The 22,689-nt window shown below is 40.8% G+C and overlaps 1 protein-coding gene across 1 annotated transcript in view; it reads left to right on the top strand.

The window, feature by feature from the left end:
- The first annotated feature begins 21,706 nt into the window (after window positions 1–21,706).
- cep120 (centrosomal protein 120) overlaps window positions 21,707–22,689 on the top strand; it is a 92,479-nt gene continuing 91,496 nt past the window's right edge. Inside the window, exon 1 of the mRNA XM_073069497.1 lies at window positions 21,707–21,898. Coding sequence (XP_072925598.1) covers window positions 21,850–21,898 — 49 coding nt within the window. The 5' untranslated portion in view covers window positions 21,707–21,849. The remainder of the gene's footprint in view (window positions 21,899–22,689) is intronic.

Below are 22,689 nucleotides of genomic sequence, written 5' to 3'. Positions count from 1 at the left end.
AGTTTGTTTCTCTACATTTATTTATCAAGTATTTCATTGCACGACATATGTGGATGATACTAAATCTGATTCTGATTCTAAATCTGATGACACAACTGTTATTGGTAGAATCACAGATGGTGAAAAGGAGGTGTACAGGAGGGAGATAGACAAGTTGATTGAATTGTGGTGCAACAACTAACCTTGCACTGAACAAGGAAATGATTGTGGACTTCAGGAAGAGAAAATTAAGAGAACACATATCAGCCCTCATTGAGAGATCAGCAGTGAAAAGAGTGAGCAGCTTCAAGTTCCTGAGCATCGACATCTCAAAGGATGTATTCTGGGCCCAGCGTACTGATGCAATCATGAAGATAGCACACTCACAACTATACTTCATTTTGTTCTTGTAAAAATTCTGTGTAACTTTATGTTTTTCATGTGAAATCTGCTTATGTGATGTTACTAACCTGTAATGCATCTGTGCATACAGTGGCATGCAAACATTTGGGCACCCCGGTCAAAATTCCTGTTACTGTGAATAGCTAAGCGAGTAAAAGATAACCTGATTTCCAAAAGACATCAAGTTAAAGGTGACACATTTCCTTAATATTTTAAGCAAGATTACTTTTTTCTTTCCATCTTTTACAGTTTCAAAATAACAAAAAAGGAAAAGGGCCCGAAGCAAAATTTTGCGCACCCGGCATGGTCAGTACTTAGTAACACCCCCTTTGGCAAGTATCACAGTTTGTAAACACTTTCTGTAGCCAGCTAAGAGTCTTTCAATTCTTGCTTGGGGGATTTTCCCCCATACAGTACTTCCTTGCAGAAGGCTTCTAGTTCTGTGAGATTCTTGGGCCATCTTGCATGCACTGCTCTTTTGAGGTCTGTCCACAGATTTTCGATGATGTTTAGGTCGGGGGACTGTGAGGGCCATGGCAAAATCTTCAGCTTGTGCCTCTTGAGGTAGTCCATTGTGGATTTTGAGGTGTGTTTAGGATCATTATCCTATTGTACAAGCCATTCTCTTCATCAGCTTTTTTTACAGACGGAGTGATGTTTGCTTCCAGAATTTGCTGGTATTTAATTGAATTCATTCTTCCCTCTACCAGTGAAATGTTCCCTGTGCCACTGGCTGCAACACAAGCCCAAAGCATGATCGATCCACCCCTGTGCTTAACAGTTGGAGAGGTGTTCTTTTCATGAAATTCTGCACTCTTTTTTCTCCAAACATACCTTTGCTCATTGCGGCCAAAAATACTATTTTAACTTCATCAGTCCATAGGACTTGTTTCCAAAATGCATCAGGCTTGTTTAGATGTTCCTTTGCAAGCTTTTGACACTGAATTTTATGGTGAGGACTCTTCCATGAAGGTCATATTTGTGCAGGTGTCGCTGCACAGTAGACCAGTGCACCATACTCCAGAGTCTGCTAAATCTTCCTGAAGGTCTTTTGCAGTCAAACAGGGGTTTTGATTTGCCTTTCTAGCAATCCTATGAGCAGTTCTCTCAGAAAGTTTTCTTGGTCTTCCAGACCTCAACTTGACCTCCACCGTTCCTGTTAACTGCCATTTCTTAATTACATAAGGAACTGAAGAAACGGCTACCTGAAAACGCTTTGCTATCTTCTTATAGCCTTCTCCTGTTTCGTGGACATCATTTATTTTAATTTTCAGAGTGCTAGGCAGCTGCTTCGAGGAGCCCATGGCTGCTGATTGTTGGAACAAGGTTTGAGGAGTCAGGGTATTTATAAAGCTTTGAAATTTGCATCACCTGGCCTTTCCTAACGATGACTGTGAACAAACCATAGCCCTAACAAGCTAATTAAGGTCTGAGACCTTGGTAAAAGTTATCTGAGAGCTCAAATCTCTTTGGGTGCCCAAACCTTTGCATGGTGATCCTTTCCTTTTTTCCCCCACTCTAAAATTGTACAAAACAAAAATAATACACTAATCTTGCTTAAAATGTTGAAAAGAATACTTCATCTTTAACTTTATGACTGTTGGAGATCAGTTCATCTTCTACTCACTTAACTATTCACAGTAACAGAAATTTTGACCAGGGGTGCCCAAACTTTTGAATGTCACTATTCATATAACAACAAAATATACTCATCTTTAATGAGTAAACCAAGGCTCCTGGAGTGTGAAAACTGTAGCACTAACAGCAGCACTGATTTGACATACTGTTCATAACAAAATTTTGTCATTTAAACTCTTCCAGTACGGAGTCCTGGAGAATGACCTAACATTCATGGTGGGGAATTTCCTACCAAAGAGTCGTTGTTTTAACTTTGAGTTTCTTCCTACCTTTGATGAAAGGCCATTTCTTGCAAACTTCTCATTCTCTCTTCAAGGAGGAGAGTATGAAAGAATATGCTCATTCTGAATCCATTTTCTCAGTTCATCCTCTCATGTATTCAGTTTCAAAATCTTCCATTATCCATCTTTGGCCATTTAAAGAATGGAATTAAGATTGTGCCATGAGACATCAAAAAGATAGCAACTCCTGCAAATTAATGCTGAAACCAGAAATATTCTGGCTTAATTAAACTGCCTTACTTATTTCTGCATGTCCTAGGTGATGCATGTTTCCCTTCCTTATCATATGCCCTCTTTTTCAAATCCCACGGCATCCTTTGGCTAATATTATGTCCAACATGTCAGTCCTGACAGAAACAAGTCAAGCAGATCTTGGTCCTACATTCCTAAGCAACGAAATTAAACTAATATGACAAAGTTGCACATTTTAAAAGCTTTAGATTGATTTTCATTGTTCGATATTTCATTCTTAAAACACCATTGGTTCTTTTCAAAGAAATGGCTAAAATACTGTAAATTATTTTTAAATCCTTTCTTTATTTTGATGAGTTGTTGTATGAAATAATTTGTGCATAATTTTCCCTGAAAATAAATGGAAAGATCCAAATTTAAATTGAACTACTAAACTGGTTTAGATGTATAGTTATTTGATGCCTGCAGAACTTTGTTTATAGAAAATATAAGGGAACAATGATCATTTTAGGTATTAGTTTCTTATTAGACATCTTCTTTCTTTGGCAGTACCTTGGGATAAATGATAACTTATCTTGCCGCCATTATTATGGGTTTTGAGGAAGTAATAAGGCCAATATGGGAACTTTAAATTATCCCACAGAGAGGGAAAGATAATGGCTGAAAAAGCAGGTAAGTGAATTCATTGCTTTTGTCTCTCGTGCAGGGTTTCAGCATACATCTGATGCATGGCTTTTTGTACCGTTCCAAATGCTCTTTCTCCCTTGTACATGGTTGTGGGCCAAATATTCCCAGAATTCAGTGGGATCTTTGCATCTCACTGTGACAAAATTCATGAGGGAGTATTTTGCTAGGCATGCAAATAACATGTCTCATCCAATGTAGCCAATGGAGATTAATCTAGAACTCAAAGCTAGAAATGTTCATCTAAGAGAGGAAAATGACATTGGTTTGCTTGTTCTTCTAGTCTTCCAGGTTGGAGGACTTTCTGGAGAAAGTGTGAATGTTTTTTTTTTCAATGTCATGAAATACCAGCCGTAAGTATGAATATGACTGTAGATGGCAGAGTTTGTCAATGAAAAGTGGGTTAAAATCGATACCTGTACTTGGCTGGAAGCCCAAGAAGAGTTAATTTGTGCCAGGAAAGCACTAGATCATTTTCCATCCATAAGTAGTTGAGGTCTCAGAACGTAGGAGGATAAGAATCACTGCTGCTCATCTGCCCATCATTTTTGTGCCGAACCCGAGGTCTTTATCTTAAGATAGTCTTTTTCTCAATTGACCAAAGATTCTGTCAGCATATTGAAGGTGGTGAATTTTAACATCAATGTTTCCTTTCAGCAGGGGGTGGGCTCCTACGATAAAGTTAGTTCTCCCATGTTATTCAGGACCTTACAGACTCTCAAGCAGTGTGTTACAGCACGTACACATTGGAGGAGAAATTTTGTCTTAAAGAAGTTGATTTTTAGGACCATTATTTCAGATGCTTGTGGAAGTATTGATGATGAATGGCAGATTGGCCTCTGAATATGCAATTATCTATCTATTGCAGTTTGACTACTAAGGTTGGATGACCTTGGTTCTGGAGTATCATCTCTGTAGACTGAACAGTTTCTCATTAGTTCTGAAAAATTAGTTCCCTTCCATGGAAAGTTATTAGTATTCATTGCTTTATTCTGGTTCATTAGTGACCATAATACACAAAGGTATTTTGAAATATGAATTAAATACTTTGATGAATTGCTTCAAGCATTTTTCAGCAACCGTGATCTAGTTCTGAGAATTCCTTCATCCTTCCTCATTAGAATTACTGACTGTATTTACTACCAGTAACCCTTTGTTTCCTGTAGATGTGACATCAGTTTCCTTCAAAGCGCATTGACTAAATTTTCTTTTACACCATTCACTTCTTGAATGCAAAATGTCAAATAAGTGCTGTTTTCTGCATTCTATGTTAACAAACCAAAATAGAATTACCAGTTGCAGTTCATACAGTAGGATCTTAAGTAACATTAACCTCATTGGCACTTTGTTGCTTATTTTTTTTTACATGAAGTGTTCAGTTTTACATTTGCAGCACAAAATAAAATTCAACAAGTACAAATATAATTGAAAAAAATCATCTTTTAAATGCCATCATTTACAGATTTTAAATGTCATATATCCAGCATTCTACTTTTCTAGTTCTACCAAATCCACGTTTGTTAAGCAGACTTACATATGACCATTTGGATGAAGGGCTAAACTCATGGGAGATATGTTATGAGTATTGGTGGGTTTCTGCTGTCACAACCTTATTGTAGAAAAAACAAATTTTATTCTGTACTGTGTCAAGAAGCACCGCAATTTTAGCAGAAAATCCATTGAGGATGACAGCTAGGCCTCCCATTGAAAACCAAGGCTTTTTGTTTGAATACTTACTCTGCTTTCCATATTTCTGTTTGGACGTTCTTCCACATAGAAATCCTTGAAAGCACCTATACGGTAAGTGTGATGACTACAGAAATATCTGGAAGGTCCAGAAAAGGGTGCAGGAAAATCCAATTAAAGCCAATTTACCTCCTGAATTTGATTAATTCTGGGAGGTTTTTGGAAAACTCTCCATTATACATTATGTGGACTTCAGAAATTTAAGAAAGTTCACTCAAGAGATCAGAGCTGATCCGACCTCAACCTTAATGCTCCATGTCAGCCGGTTCCTCATCGATGCTCCTATAGACCATAAACCTACCAAAACCTTAAATATATCTGACGATTCAATTCCATAACTGTCTGGGATAGAGGATTGTAAGGATTCACAACCTTCTCGGAGAACATGTTCCTTATCTCTGCCTTAAGTGGATCATCCATTTTTTCCTGAACCTTTGCCTCCTAGATCTACTTTGCCCCACTCTTGTAAACTCCAATGAGTAAAGGCACAAAATTTTCAACCTTTCATTATAAGACAATTCCTTCATTTGAGTAAATAATGTAGAGAATGCCCTTAAAGCGACCTCTCATGCAAGTAAATTCCTTCCCAAATAAAGTAACCAAAATTGCACACATTGGTCCATATTTGAGCTCACCAATGGACTGTAAAGTTGCAGTAAAATTTGTTTGCTTTTATATGATGCTTCTTTTTGTAACTTTTATCCTCTGCAAAAGCAAAAATATCAGCAAAAATTCACATTCCCAAAAGGAATCAAATGGAGCTGTCTGCCAGAAATGCTGCTTATGCATCGTGATATGTGATGCCAAGATGACCTGGAGAGAACAGAGTGGGTAAATTCACTCACCCAAATTCTTATTTGCCGATTTTGAATTTTAAGGATATACAATTGTACCCTTTAAAATACAGTGGATTCTGGTTAATTGGAACCAGTACAATTTGACCCAATTAAGTGGTTGCCCCAATTAGCCAGACTTTCATAGAAATAGTTAAAAAGGTTGATGCACCATCAATAACTCTCGGAGACGTGAGTTAAGGTAGGCTTTTATTGGCTGGAAGAAAGAACAAGCAGCAAGTGACCACCACACAACATCCTGGAGACTGAGGAAGGGTCTGTGCCTCCAATCACCTTTATACTGGGGTCTGTGGGAGGAGCTACAGGAGCAGTCAGTGGTGGGGGGGGGGGGGGGGGGCGGTCATGTCCAGACAGGTATATGTAGTTCACCACAAAGGTATAAAAAGACAAACTACCATTTAACTGAGTAACAAATTATGTATGTAAATGAAATATAGAACAACTTGGGAAACTATCAAAACCACTGTAGAATTATAGGCAAGAGAAAATCTGCGGATGCTGGAAATCCAAGCAACACACACAAATGCTTGAGGAAATCAGCAGACCAGCCAGCATCTATAGAAAAGATTACAGTCGACGTTTCAGGCCAAGACTCTTCACCGGAACGGAGAGAAAAAGATGAGGAGTCAGAGTTAGAAAGTGTGGAGGGGGAGGAAGAAACACAAGGTGATAGGTGAAACTGGAAGCGGAGGGGTGAAGTAAACAGCTGGGAGGTTAATTAGTGAAAGAGATATAGGGTTGGAGAAGGGGAGATTGGATAGGAGAGGACAGATGGCCATGGAAGAAAGGAAAGGGGGAAGAGCACCAGAGGAAGGTAATGGGCAGGTAAGGGAATAAGGTATGAAAGAGAAATAGGGAAATAGGAATGGGGAATGGTGAAGAAGTTGGGGGGAGGGTGCATTACCAGAAGTTTGAGAAATTGATATTCATCCTATCAGGTTGGAGAGTACCCAGAGAGAATATTAGGTGTTGTTCCTCCAACCTCAGTGTGGCCTTATTCTGACAGTGGAAGAGGCCATGATAGACATATTGAAATGGGAATGGGAAGTGGAATTAAAATAGGTGACCACTGGGAGATCCTGCTTGTTCTGGCGGACAGAGCGTAGATGCTTGGCGAAGCGGTCTATTAATCTACGTTGGGTCTCACCGATATACAAGAGGCCACACTGGGAGCACTGAACACAGTATATGACCCCAACAGACTCACAGGTGAAGTGTCGCCTCACCTGCAAGGACTGTTTGGGGCCCTGAATGGTAGTGAGGGAGGAGGTGTAGGGGCAGGTGTAGCACTTGTTCCGCTTGCAAGGATAAGTGCCAGGAGGGAGATCCGTGGGGAGGGACAAGTGGACAAGGCAATCGCATAGGAAATGATCCCTCTGGAAAGCAGAAAATGGGGAGGGAGTAGGGAAAGATGTGTTTGGTGCTAGGATCCCATTGGACATGGTGGAAGTTATGGAGAATTTTGTGCTGGATGTAGAGGCTGGTGGGGTGGTATATGAGGACAAGAGCAACCCTATCCCTGGTGGGGTGGCTGGAGGATGTGGTGAAGGCAGATGTGCGTGAAATGGAAGAGATGCAGTTGAGGGAGGCATTGATGGTGGAGGAAGGGAAGTCCTTTTTTTTGAAGAAGGAGGATATCTCCTTTGTTCTAGAATGAAAAGCCTCATCCTGAGAGCAAATGCGGCAGGGACGGAGGAACTGAGAGAAGAGGATGACACTTTTACAAGTAACAATATGGGAGGAGTTACAGTCTAGGTACTGTGGTGCTGGAAAGCTTATGAACCCTGTAGAATTTTCTCTGTTTCTGCATAAATAGGACATAAAATGTGATCCGATCTTCACTTAAGTCCTAAAACTAGATGAAGAGAAACCAATTAAATAAATAATACTAAAACATTAATTAAGTATTATTTATGTACATTTATTTATTGAGAAAAATGAACCAATATTACATGTATTTGTTGGAAAGAACATGTGAACCTTTGCTTTCAGTAAATGGTGTGACCTCCTTACACAGCAATAACCTCAACCAAATGTTTCTAGTACTTTTGATCAGTCTTGGAGAAATTTTAGGCCATTACTCCTTAGAATGCTTCACTTTTGGAGTGTTGGTGGCTTCTGTGCGTGAACTGCTTGGTTCAGGTCCTTTCAAAGTATTTCTATGAGCCTGAATGCTTGAAACCTCAGTGAGACAAACTGTTCTGAATTGTCTATTCCAAAGGATTAAGGCCAGGACTTCGACTTGCCCATTCTAAAACACAAATTTTCTTCTTTTTAAACCATTCGGTTGTTGATTTACACTTGTCTTTCATATCACTGTCTTGTTGCATTATCCAACTTCTATTAAGGTGACGGACTGCTACCCTGATCTTCTCCCGTAAAATGTCTTGATACAAATTCGAATCAATGATTGCAAGCTGTCCAGGCCCTGAGGCAGCAAAGCAGCCCCAAACCATGATGCTCCTTCCACCATGCTTTATAGTTGGGATGAGGTTTTGATGTTAGTGTGCAGTGCCCTTTTCCCTCAAAACAGCAATTTCTGCCAAAGAGTTCAACTTTTATCTCATCTGTCCACAGAATGTTGTTCCAGCAGCATTGTGGAACTTCCTGGTGGTGTCTTGCAAACTTGAGACGTACAGTGGTTTCCTCTGTGGTGTCCTTCCATGAACATCATTCTTGTTCAGTGTTTTTCAAATTGTGGCCACATGGGCAGAGACTTTATCAAGTTCTAGAGATTTCTTCAGGTCTTCTGCTGTTACCCTTGGGTTCTTTTTCACCTCCTTCAGCATTGCACGTTATGCTCTTGGCGTGATTTTTGCAGGACGCCCACTCCTAGGGAGAGTACAGGTAACTCGGGTTCAATTCCTGCTGCTGCCTCTAAGGAGTTTGTACATTCTCCCTGCAATTGTGATCGTGTGGGTTTCCTCTGGGTGCTCTGGTTTCCTCTCACTACTAAAGATGCACCCGTTGGGAGGTTAATTGGTCATTGTAACTTGTCCCATGATTAGGCTGGGATTAAATCAGGGGATTGCTGAGTGGCTTAGCTCGAAGCACCAGAAGGGCCTATTCAACACTGTATCTCAGTAAATAAACGCATAAAATTCACAAATGATGCCGTTCACTCTCAGCACAGTGTAGTGTCTACTGGCCACATAGATTCATGCCACTAACATTATTTAGAAACTTCTTCTGGTCCAATTAAGCAGCAAAAAGGAACCTTGGCTATGTTCTCGATTTGTTTTCGTTCTTTAAGAGTTCTCCCAAATAAGCAGCTGCCGCAATTAACCGATGGCCCAATTAACCAGAATCCTCTGTACTAAAGGGAATAAGGAGTCCACATTGATTTCCTGTAAATTATTCACTTCAGGCAAAAGCTGCTAGTCTGGTGTTCAAACAAATATTGAAAACTTATAAAGGTTTGATAAAAGAGCTTTGCATCATTACATGTGTGAAAAAATTGCTGTGCCATGGAACTGAAAGCACTCCATAAAGTCTTAATATTTACTTATGTTTAACTGATTATAGCATTAAACGACAATTATGTACCAGGAAATGATACACAGGTTCCAAAGAAAATATCCTACAAGAAAATCATCCAAGCTAAATAATCCCTACCGCTTTTATATTTATTATACACTCAGTGGCCAATTGATTAGATACATCGGTACACCTGCTCATTAATGCAAATATCTAATCAGCCAATCATGTGGCAGCAATTCAACGTATAAAAGTTTGCATACATGGTCAAGAGGTTCAGTTATTGTTCAGACCAAACTTCAAAATGGAAAAGAAATGTGAGTTAACTGACTTTGATCATGAAATAATTGTTGGTGTTAAATGGGGTGGTTGAGTATCTCAGAAATTGCTGATCTCTTGTGATTTCCATGCTCAAGTTGTTGGAATTTACAGAAAATGTGTACAAAACAAAAATCAACCAATGAGCGCCAGTTCTGTGAGTGAAAAATGGCTTTTTAATGAGAGAGGTCAGACGAGAATGGCCAGACTGCTTCAAGCTGTCAGGGAAGCAATAGTTACTCAAATAACTACATGTCACAACAGTGGTGTTGCAGGAAAGCATCTTTGAACACACAACATGCTAAACCTTAAAATCAATGGGCTACAGCAGTGGAAGACTATGAGCATACACTCAGCCACTTTATTTGGTACAGAACTAACCTTTTAATTGTATCTTTTAATTTTTTTTCTTTTAATTGTATGACAACGCAGTCAGCATTTGACAAATTATACATGCAGTATTAATTGTGTTAAGACATAGCATTAATTATGAATTTGCTCAGAAACTGTGACTTGAAAAGGCTTTATTGGGTTAAATTTACATATAGCTGAGCTTTAGTTTGCAGAACACCTCATGAAATGTGTTTTATGCATTTCAATTAACAGAATATTTCCTGTAATGTCCTGCTATTTTGTAATATATCAGATGAATATTACTTACCAACTAATTAAAGTACTGGAAATATTTTGGCATAGTTTTATAGTTGTAGTTATTAAATTATAATGTATATAGTTTCCAATATTTTATGGTATCAATAAAGCAATTACAGATGAAAGTACAGATCTTCATTTATTTTCATTGTTCCGTCAAACCCAGATTGAAATAAACATTCAAGAACTTAAACATAAAGGGAGCCACTAGCATGCTCCAATGTCCATGTAATGCTGTTGCAAGTAAGATTTTCATTACACCTGTGCATACATATACTCGTGCTTATGACATTGAACTCAACTTTGACTTTCACTTTGATCAATTTCAATTTAAACTGATAAAACAGTTTCTTCCCCCATTGTTTTAGTATAGCTCATTATATCATTGTTCCTACCTATCAGTATCTTGCATTCTATTACACGGGAATTCTCTCTCTTTTGTCTCTTGTCACTGGAAATTGTAGCTGTTACATATTTCTCATAAATCATGTCTTTCTTGATAAAATAACATTTCTTATTGGAAAAAATCTTGCTGGCCCAGTTTCTAAAGAAACCAAGTTACTCCAGAACTACCAATTGCCAGCTGCCAAAACTTCAGCAAATCTCTGATGCTTGTGCATGTGCACAAACAAGAAAGTCCAGGATTCATTCACTGATAGATACCACTACATAATCTGTCATAATATCTGTCACAACTCTCTGTCACTCGATACTGCATTGTATCTAGACTTGCGATTCCCATGAAAATTACCATTCTGATCGCCTGTCAGGTGATGCTAGTGTAGGATCTGAGCCCACATTAAATTCAATATGCATTCCAGATCTAAATATTTGGAACCAAGGGGGAAAGTAAAGCTATGCCTGCCTTTTTGTTGGCTGCGTAGAACAGTCCATGTTCCAAGCTTACCCTGGTAATGCTCCCTGACTCTTCCTGCACTACTGTGATGTCTACATTGCTGTTTCTTCATGCACCTATGCTGAGCTTGTTAGTTTCACCAACTTTGCCTCCAACTTCCACTCTGCCCTTAAGTTCACTTGGTCCATTTCTGACACTTCTCCCCCCTTTCTAGATCTCTCTGTCTCCTCTGGAGACAAGCTGTCTACTGACATCTTTTATAAACTTACTGATTCCCACAGCTATCTTGACTACCCTGTCTCTTGTAAAAAATGCTATTCCCCTTTTCCTGTTCCTTTGTCTCTACTGTATCTGTTCCCAAGATGGGGCTTCCCTTTCCAGTACATCAGAGGTGTCCTTTTACTTCAAAGAGCATGTTTTCCCTTCCTCCACTATTGATGCTTCCCTCCCCGCATCTCCAATATTTCCCAGACGTTTACACTCATCCCATCTCCTCACTGCCTTAACAGAGACAGAGTTCCTCTTCTCCTCACCTACCAGCCCATGAGCCCCAGCATCCAACACATCATTCTCTGCAATCTTTAACATCTTCAACAGGACCTTACCACCAAGCACAATTTTACCTCCCTCCACTCTGCTTTCTGCAGGAATTCCCTTGTCTATTCATCTATCCTCACATATCTAACTCCGGGCACATATCCCTGCCGGCGACAGAAATGCTACACCTGGCCATTCACGTTCTTTCTTTCCTCCACTCAGAGCTCCAAACAGGTGAGGAAACACTTCACCTGTGAATCTGTTGGGGGAGTCTATTTTATTGGGTGCAACCTCCTCTGAGACCCAAAGTAAATTGTGGGACTGCTTTGTTGAAAAAGTTGTATCGGAAGTGGAATTTCCCAGTGGACAACCATTTTAATTCCTATGCCCATCCCCATTCCAACATGTCAGTCCATGGTGTTCCCTTTTGCCATGATGAGGCCAGGAGGAGCAACACCTCATATTCCATCTAGATAGCCTCCAACATGATTGCATGAATATCGATTTCTTCTTTAAGTAATATTTTCCCCTCTCCTTCTCTCTTTTTTTTATTTCTCACTCTGGCTTCTTACTTGTTCTCTTCACCTGCTTCTCACTTCTCCCTGGTGACCCTCCTTCTTCCCTTTCTCTCATTCTCCTCTCCTGTCAGATTCTTCTCCATCACTTTACCGTTCCCACCCACCTGGCTTCACCTATCACCTTCCAGCTAGAACTCCTCTACCTCCCCCACTTTTTTATCCTGCTGCCTACCCCCTTCCTCTCCAGTCCTGATGAAGGGTCAATGCCTGAAATGTAGACTGTTTGTTCATTTCCGTAGCTGCTGCCTGACCTGGTGAGTTCCTTCAGCATTTTGTGTGTGTTGCTTGGGAATGTAAGAATCTTTTTTTTTTGTTTTAGTTAAACGTTTAAATTAGTGTTTTTGCTTTTGATAAACCTTAATTTTTGATATTTTTAAGTTTTTAAAAATTACTTACTTCTTAAATGCCTTTGAATGTCAGTGACTTTTAAAATAGATGGTTGCCTCAAAGTTTGGAATGGAGACAAAGCAACTTGATAGCTTTGCCTCCTGCAAAAGCCTATACCAGACTACATTTTCAGTGCTGTTCCACCAGAGATGTGGTTGTCACTGAGGCCTTGCAATGTGCTTCAAAGACTCAGAGGGTCAATGTAATTGGCTGTCAGCATCCAAACCAGTTGATTATGGATGTGCAGGAACCACGGCCACTTCTTTTTGTAGTTTGGTGCCAAATTGCATCTGTAAATATTTCTGTGAAGTGCCTGTGGCTATTTTTCTGAATTAGAGGTATTATGCAAATGCATATTGTTAAAGTTAGGTAAGATGATGGAAAGAATTTCAAATCAGTGTGTTCTTGACAAATACTGCTATTTCAATGGTGCTATTTCTTTGCAGCTCTTCATCCACTAATGCTATTTCCTGATAAAGTTCCGCTGGAATTGAATAGAGGTCTAAAAAGATATCTTTAGACTTTAAACCAAGGTGAGTAGATACGTGCCCCTAATTTCTGTGAAGCCTGATTCCAGCAGCTGCACTGCCTTGGGCTGCATTTCCTTTCCGTTTCTGTAAATAGTTGTAGGATTCCTTATTGGGCTTCCAAAGTACTAAAAAATATCAATATGCTACAAAGTTACATGAGTCCTCTACAGAAACACAAAGTAACCTCATTATTATATCTTCCTCATGGATAACCTCCCCTGGTTTACACATTGATTTATAGAGAGGAGATATCTACCTGGTTTGGATCTAGAACAGAAGTTGAAAAAATAGTTTGCAAATGACAGATTAGTGGCGTTGACCTAATTTACACAGGGCTTCCATTAGTTCTAAAAGAGATTATTGTGCTTTTTGAAGGGGGTATGAAGGAAGAATAATCCAATTAATTATATTTATTTCCAGACAGGAAAATTTAGGTTAGTCTTATATTTATAAAATTTAAAAAAGCATTGTTGCAGCTTTTTGTTACTTTACATGCAGACAGGATATTCAATGTTATTATGCAAAGATAAAATCCAGTAGGTTATAGCCCAAGTTACCTCAATGATCTTAGGACGGTATTCTCCTCCCGCCTGATTACTTTTTGTGAATTTATTCTTGATTTAATTTTGATTTTCCAAGCACTAAAGGAAAAACTGGGCAGTAACATTCAAACGCTATATTGGCATGCTTACCTAATTGAAGTACTGTATAGTGTGTGTGTGTGTGTGTGTGTGTGTGTGTGTGTGTGTGTGTGTGTGTGTGTGTGTGTGTGTGTGTGTGTGTGTGTGTGTGTGTGTGTGTGTGTGTGTGTGTGTGTGTGTGTGTGTGTGTGTGTGTGTGTGTGTGTGTGTGACAAAGCCTAAGGCTGAGTGGACTCCCTCTGGTAGGTAGAACATTAACAGCTTTTGTCATATTATTGGTGTCTTTTTGTGAGTTGAAGGATGTAAACATCAGAATCACATTATTATCACTGACATATTGCTCTCCTCTGCCAGTAGTACAGTGCAAGACTTACAAGTTACTGTAACTTACAAACGCATATGTAGTGCAAAAGAGGATTACCAGAGTAGTCTTCCTGGACCGTTCAGAAATCCGTTGGCGGAGGAGAAGAAGCTGTTCCCAAAATGCTGAACGTGAGTCAGCTGTACCTGTGATGCTTCTGTACCTCCTCCATGATTGGTAGTAGAGAGAAAAGGGCATCATGAGGATGGATGCTGCCTTTTTGATGGTTCTGCCTGTTGAAGATACCTTCGATGGCATGGAGGGTTGTGCCCGTGACGGAGCTGTCTGAGTCTACAACTCTCTACAGTCTCTTTCTATCCCGTGTGCTGGAGCCGCCATACCAGGTGGTGACGACTCCAGACAGAATTGTTTCCACCGTATTTCTGAAGAAATTTGTTAATGAGGAAAAGCTGCTGGCATGCCTTTTTTATGTTTGGTCCAGGTATTTACTTTTGAGATATTGATCCTAGGAACTGCTCACCCTTTCCACCATTAACCCCTCATTGAAGAGTAGTCTGCGTTTGCTAAATTCCACAATCAATTCTTTGGTCTTGTTGATGTTGAGTGCAAGGTTATTGTTACGACACACTCAGTCAGCTGATCTATCTCACTCCACTAGGATCCATCTCCATACTTGCACTTGCTTCTCCTTAAAAAGATAAACAACCAACAGCTCAGCAAAATTATAACCATGAACAAATCCAACCTGTCAGATCTGATTGCAAAGAAGCTGTTTTGTGTTATTTGTTATTTTAGGAAAATGGGGAGAATGCAAACACTACGCTATCTCAGCATGCGAAGCATAATCTCCTGCTTCTGTCCTGACTATATATTCACACCACTTAATGACTCAAATCTCTTATTCACACTCTCATTCTCTGTACCTGCATAGAGCACTGGACAGTTATCACACATTAATAACAGATTCCTCCCGCATTGACATCAAATTCGGTTTAGCTGTTCGCTGTTATATTCATTTATGTTGCAATATTAGAATAATAGAATAGTACAGGTAATTGAAACCATTGCAGGAAGAAGCTCCCAAAGAAGATAAAGCATCTTTCCTAAATTAACTAGCTTTTTACCTCAATAAGCATCAAAGTTGTGTAAATCCATGAACACTGGCTACCCAATAAGTACATTCCTGAAGGAAAAATCTTCAAGTTCTGGCCACACCTGAGTAGGTTAGGCAGAATCAGTGGAGAGAGAAACTGTTAATGTTTCAAGTTGGTAATCTGCCGAGGCTGAAGTTAAAGAGAATGAATGCAATTATTCGACACAAGTTGTGCATCAGACTTCCATTTCATTGGCTTAAATAAATATAACATAATGATTGTCACAAATAAATAAGTAAAAGGCAAGAAACAAAAAGGAAGCCTTATTAAGACTGAATTGGGCATTGGACAGATTTTCGTTTAGAGCACCATGGACAGTTTTGGACTCTACATTGATATAAGAATTACCTATTGGACATTGGGTTTAATATGATGTTTGCAACAAGGGGATAGCCCAGTGATGGAAGAGAGAGATTGCCTTACTTGCACTTGAATTCAGAAGAATGGGCAATAATCTCATTTGGACATACAAGATTCTGAGAGCCTAGAAAGGTAGATGCCAAGAGACAGCTTCTTCTGGCTGGGAAGTCTCAAATAACAAGGCACCTTCTCAAGATAGGGATTTAGCGATTTAACAATGAGAAGAGAAAATAATTATTTGCACAGAGGGTAGCAAGTCATTGGATTTTTTCAATTCAGAATGCAGTGATCTAGACTATTTAGATATTCAAAAACAGGAACAGGTGGATTCCTGAATATTCAGGGATTGGAAAAAGCTGGCGATAAGGAGGCAAAATAAACTTTAAATACAGGATTATAGGATTATCTGCAACGTGAATGAATGGCGGAGCAGGCTTAATATATCCTATTCACACATTTATTTCTTATGTTAACAGCAGCATTCATTTTATTGCACTCAATGATGAAAGTTCCTGGACTTGAAACATTAACTGTGTTCCATGATGGTATCGGGTTTGCTGATTGCAAAGTTCTGAATTCAAATGAAGACCTTAAACTCTATCCGATATAAATAGCCATGAGTATTCTTACTAAAGGGAGATTATATTGTAACTACCTGACTACTTCCCTGCTTATTCTCTGTGGCAAGTTTAGCTGCCAAAACCCATTATTTGAGCAGTGGGTCCTCATTCCCTACAAAGGAGAAGATACTTCCAGCTAACAAAGTAGTTTAAAACACAGTTTAGTTATTTTCAGTAATACATATTTAAATCTAAATAACACACTTAAAATACATTAAAAACTCACAGAGGATTTCTATCTTAAACATTTCCAAATTATAAATAATTTCTAAACCACAATACATTTCCAAAACAAAAATATTTCTTAAATATAAAAGAATACAGGATTTCCAATACATAAGTACAATTCCTATAAGGAAAAAAAGACATGCCACGATGCAGACGAACAAGTCTGTCCATCACAGAAACCAAAGCTGGAGGAATGGATTCTAGTTCACTCCATGTTTCTCAATGTTCTTCTCCCATTGCTAATAAGCCTGAACTACTCTCTTCACCTTTTTTCTCCTGCTTCAGTGACTTCATACACATAGGATATTACTTCAGATAACTTTTTAACAGAAGTGGTCAAAATACATCTTTCAGACATTGACCTCAACTAAGACGGTAATTGCTGTGAAGCTAACTTCCTTGAGCACAAAAGCCTCCCAATCATAAACATATCAGTTATTTGATATGCTAAATAATATTATTCATCTGGTTTGCAAGCTTCCTCAAACTAAGCAACTTCAGAGTCAGCTTTTCTGTTCGAAACAACAAAAATGAAAGAACCCATTGTCTTATAGTACACCTTGCAAAGTAAGACAGGATATTGTGAGCTAGCATTTGTTTTTCTACGGACCAACCAGCTTCAACCATTTGGTTCTAGCCTTCAGTTATCTAGCTGCCTGTAGTATTTAGTATCTGTTTTCTCTCATTTTGTGGCCCCTTGTGGCTTGCTATTTTTGCAGTCTATTATGAAAGTTATTAAAGTTATCGTGCATTACTGAATCATCTCCACTGCTCTGCATTTGGGTCAAGCCTCCTCAATATTTCCTGGTGGGATGGATGAAGTGATGATTGACCCAGCAGAGTCATCAATCCCATGCCAGTTAACTGCCTCCCTCACAGCCCTGGATTCTGGTGTCCGATGATTCGATGGGTCCCCAACCCAATGCTGGAAATTCTTGTCCCAATGTGTCTTACAGTTGGAGCTTCAGCCATCTCTGTATTCTACAGACTGAGTCAGAATTGCCTTTGTCATCTCTCTCCTAAATAGTAATAAATGGTGAGAACATGAGATACTGAGATAATGACTCCTTAAAGTGAGATCACAAACGAGAGAAAATCTGCAAATGCTGGAAATTCAAGCAATGCACACAAAATGTTGGAGGAACTCAGTGGGCCAGACAGCATCTATGGAAAAGAGTACAGTCGATGTTTCAGGCTGAGAACCTTCATCAGGACTGGAGAAAAAAGGATGAGAAGTCAGAGCAAGAAGGTGGGAAGGGTGAAGTAAAGAGCTGGGAAGTTGATTGATGAAAGAGTTACTGGGCTGGTGAAGGGGGGATCTAAAAGGAGCGGTCAGAAGGCCATGGAAGAAAGAGAAAGGGGAGGAGCACAAGAGGGAGACGATGGGCAGGTAAGGAGTTAAGGTGATGGAGGGAAATGGGAATGGGGAATGGTGAAGGAGAAAGGGGCATTCCTGAAAGTTTGAGAAATCAGTATTCATGCCATCAGGTTGGAGGCTACCCAAACAGAATATAAGGTGTTGTTCCTCCTTCCTGAGTGTTGCCTCATCACACCATGGACTGACGTGTCAGAATAGGAATGGGAAATGGATTTAAAATGGGTGACCACTGGGAGATCCTGCTTTTTCTGGACAGAGCGTAGGTGCTTGGAGAAGCAGTCTCCCAATCTACGTCAGTTCTCATCGATATACGAAAGGCTACACCGGGTGCACCAGATACAGTAGATGACCCCAACAGACTCATAGTTAAGGTGTTGCCTTACCTGGAAAGACTGTCTGGGGCCCTGAGTGATAGTGAGGGAGGAGGTGTAGGGGCAGGTGTGTATCCAGTGCTCCCGGTGTGGCTTCCTGTATATCGGTGAGACCCGACATAGTTTGGGCAACTGCTTCACCGAGCACCTATGCCTAATCATCTCCCAGTGGTCACCCATTTTAATTCCATTTCCCATTCCCATTCCAACATGTCAGTCCATGGCCTCGCGAGAAGGCCACACTCACCTTATATTCCGTCTGGGTAGCCTCCAACCTGATGACATGAACATTGATTTCTCGAACTTCCGGTAAAGTGTTCTATAAATAAAATCTATTGTTGTTACTGTTATTATTGTTATCCTCTCCCAATGAGGACCAGACAGGAAGGCGTACACTTGTGCCTTCTTCTCAAGCAAATTCAACTCTACGCAGCACCATTATGGAGTGGCACCTCGCTATCAAATGGGCTATGGAAGAATGGCTGGAAGGAAAACCCGAGCCCTTTCTGATCTGCTCTGACCACCAGAACCTCATATCCATACACCAGACCTGCTAACTGAACCCATGTCAGGCTGGCTGGGCCCTCTTCTTCGAGCAATTCAACTTCACCATCTCCTACCAACTTAAGATCCATGGACACTAAGGCGGATGCCCTGTCACAACAGTGTTGTCTTGCACACTGCTCATACAGACCAGATCATTACACAGGGCATTGAGACAGAACAAGGTAAAACAATAGGAATGCAGAATAAAGTGTAACAGTTGCAGAGAAAGTGCAGTGAAGATAAACGATAAGGTGAAAGTTCATAATGAGGTGGATTGGGAGATTAATTCATTCGACTGGGTTACCAATTAACACTGAGGTAGAAACTGCCTTTGAACTGTTGGTCGGAGCTTTCAGGCTTTTGAATCTTCTGCCTGATGGGAAAGGGGAGGAGAGAGATTGTCCGGGGTGGATGGGGTCTTTGCTTATGCTGGCTGCTTTCCTGAAGCAACAGGAAGTATAGACAGAGTCCATGGAAGGGAGGCTAGTTTCTGTGATGTATCCACAACTTTCTCCCCAGAAGAGTCATCCCAAGCTTCCAGTTGTATGTGATTTCAATTCCCCTTCTCATTCCTACACTGACATGTCCACCCTCAACTTTCTCCACTGCTCGGGTGAAGCCCAACACAAATGAGAGAAACAGCACCTCGAATTCCACCTGAGTAGACAGATAGATAGATACTTCATTGATCCCAAAGGAAATTACAGTGCCACAGCAGCATTACAAGTGCACAAATATACAAGTGTTAGAAGAGAAGTAAGAAAGAATAAATAGTAAGTTACCTTAAACAGTCTAACAGGAGGGGTCATCTCTTCCCCGGCTATAGGTTGACCCGTTATAGAAGCTAATGACTAAGGGTAAGAACGACCTTATATAGCACACTTTGGAGTAGTGCGGTTGTCTTAGCCTATTACTAAAAGTGCTCCCCTGTTCAGCCAAGGTAATATGTAGAGGGTGAGAAACATTGTCCAGAATTGCTAGGATTTTCCGTTAGGTCCTTTGATCTACCACAGCCTCCAGTGTGTCCAGTTTGACTCCTATAACGGAGCCAGCCTTTCTAATCAGTTTATTGAGCCTGTTGGAATCAATTGCGTTGATGCACACCACCACATAGAAGGTTGTTCTGGTGACAGCAGCCCGGTAGAACACGTGAAGGAGAGGTCTGCATACTCCAAAGGACCTCAGTCTCCTCAGGAAGTAGAGGCAACTCTGGCCCTTCTTGTACACAGCCTGTGTTGGTGCTCCACTCAAGTAGATCGTCCAGGTGCACGCCCAGGTACTTGTAGGTCCATATAATACAATGGTGTGAATGTTGATTTTTTTCAATTTCACATAACCCTCCCCTCTGGAATCTTTCACCCCTCCCCCACCCCTCCTCTTATTCTGATAGTACTCTGGTACTCCCATTTTTATCCACTTACCATCCAACCCCAAAGTACACCTCCTACCTCCAGCTTCCCATCACCCATTTTCATTTCCATCCTCCATCCCCTGGTAATTCCATCCATCTATGACACACACATTTACTCCTCTGGTTCCATCTGCCATTCCCCTCTCCCCTAATGGTTCACATTGTCATCTTCCCTACTTATCAGATTCCAACACTGGTAACCTTTGTGTTTCTGCTTATCTCCACCTTCACCTCCATTCCAATCAACACCTCCACCTGCTTCTTTTCCTTTTGCCTCCCTCCATTCATCATCCACATGCCTCTGTATCCTGTTCCAACCTTCCCCTCACGTACCTGACTCAATCTACCCGTCACCCTTTACCCTTCTTCAATCCACCAATCACCTCTGGCTCCTGTCTCACCACCCCGCTTCTTGCATCAACATCCCCTCTAAAGTGTGTATGTTTGAGCATGCGCATACCTTTTGCTACTAGCACACAAAAGTTTGTCACCCTTTACCTCATAAGTATATTAAGTATATTCCACAATTCGATAAAGGAAAACATTTCCTCTTCCGGTTTCTGATGTGGTCAGTGTGACAATGTGGTTTGTGATGATTTGTCTGCAGATTTTAGAACTGGTTTATTTATACTGCTTTTACTGAAGAAGTTATTGATTCACTATGTCAAATTCCAAAGAAGCAAAAAGTGTGAAGTGCAAAAGAACTGTGAGTTCATTTAAAGGAGAATGGCTTAATGAAACATTAGAAACTGCTACACAGAAAGCTCATGAGGTCAGGAACATGCAGATACAAGGAATACTTATGTACAAATACAGAAACTGGTGTTACCTGTGTGTATTGTCAGGATGTAAAAGTTGCTAGAGAATTTGCAAGTGTGAAGAAATGGAGTGATATTTGGAAACGTTGACTCTTTAAAATGTCATTTAGCAAGTGAATCACATATGGACAGTGTGCAAAAGCTCCAGCAAGAAAATCTTTCATTACCTGCTACAGGTCTACTATGTGAATTGTGTGAGAGTGCAGATGAATGAGGGTGAAAATGATCAAACCCAGAGGAGATCGAAGTTCTTATCGACTGTGTTTTATTAGCTGTTAAAATGAATACCTCTATCTATAAAATTCAGAGCACACGTTGCTGCCACTGGGCCAAAAATTGCACAGCACGAAGTTTTTGCATACACTGGTCATTGCAAATTAGAGGGAACAGTGCATACAATTTCTTCTCTCAGTCCTGACGCAGGGTTTTGAGCCAAAAGATTTACCATTTCTTCCACACCCCATCCACAGATGCTGTTCAACCAGTTGAGTTCCACCAGCAAGTTATTTGATACACAGAATTTTGGATAGTGCCTGACCGGTGGATTTTCTGCACTACTGAATGCAATTTTTATCAATGCACCCACATTGTAATTAAATGCTACGAGATTGTGTAAGATTAATCGAGTGCGGTAGAGAAGCTACCGGCGACAATGCGCCGCCGGCCCTGCAGGGGGCGCCTGTGGGGAACGCTAACGTAATTTCCGTTTAGGCCGCGACTGTTGGGACCGGAAGGTGAATTCTTTGAACGTAGAGGCGGCAAAAGATGGTGCAGCAGCGGGGAGCTGACGGCCGAGGGGGCAGGGCGGTGGGGGGTGCGGCGGAGGTAGGGCAGCCGGCATTGAGTGACGATTGACTTTCAGCTCGGGACGCGGAGCGCTTCGCCGTACGATGGGCGCCAGGTCGGAGCAGCTGCTGATCGTCGTGTCCGTCCTGGAAGGTAAAAGGGGCGCCGAGAGCAGGCAGGGAGCCCAGCCGCAGTTCACATCTCCTTTGCTGCTTCCGGGATCGTGATCTGACAGCTCCCCACCAACCCCTTTCCCCTCGCTCCCTCCGCTCCCAATTGCTGGCCCTCCTCTCCCCTCCCCCCTTTCCTGGATCTGCCCCCACCCCTTTAACAGTGTTGGCTCCATTTCTTTTGCTCACTGTTGTCGTGTCGGGCTATCTATCCACCTGCTGTGCTCTACCAGCATTTTGTGTGTGTTGTTATCCACCTTTTACTTGTTACTAGTTCTGCAAACATTTTCCCCATGTTGCATCTGTCTCCCCCCTCATTTTTGCTTCCTTTTCATGAGACTTGGATCGCTCTGCCTCTCCATCCCCATCTGTCTGTCCACTTTGTTCCGATTACCTCTCTTTACCTTGAATTCATAGCTTTAATACCTAATCCTTTGGTCATAGATTCTTTTTGCCCCTTCTCCCCACCTTAGCTCTTGCCCCTGCACCTTCCTACCCCCAATTGAAGGTTTAGTTCTTCCGTTCAGTGCGGCATTTATAATTGTCTAGAATACTCTCCTGGGAAATGTAATTCACTACTCTGGATTTTCCTCATTAACATCGTCTAGAAGCCTCCTGTGAAAGTTAAAAATGCTATTTCATGAAGAAATGGCGACTGTCTTGCAACTTTGATTCTTCTCTTCCGAGGTGGTATTTGTTCAGAAGTTTGCATTATTCATATTGGTAAATTTGCTAAAGGTTTGTAACTAATTGCATTCATAATATCAAATTTTC

The sequence above is a fragment of the Hemitrygon akajei genome, chromosome 2 (genome assembly GCF_048418815.1).
Source record: "Hemitrygon akajei chromosome 2, sHemAka1.3, whole genome shotgun sequence".
NCBI lineage: Eukaryota > Metazoa > Chordata > Chondrichthyes > Myliobatiformes > Dasyatidae > Hemitrygon > Hemitrygon akajei.
This window is presented reverse-complemented; position numbering and strand designations above follow the sequence as displayed.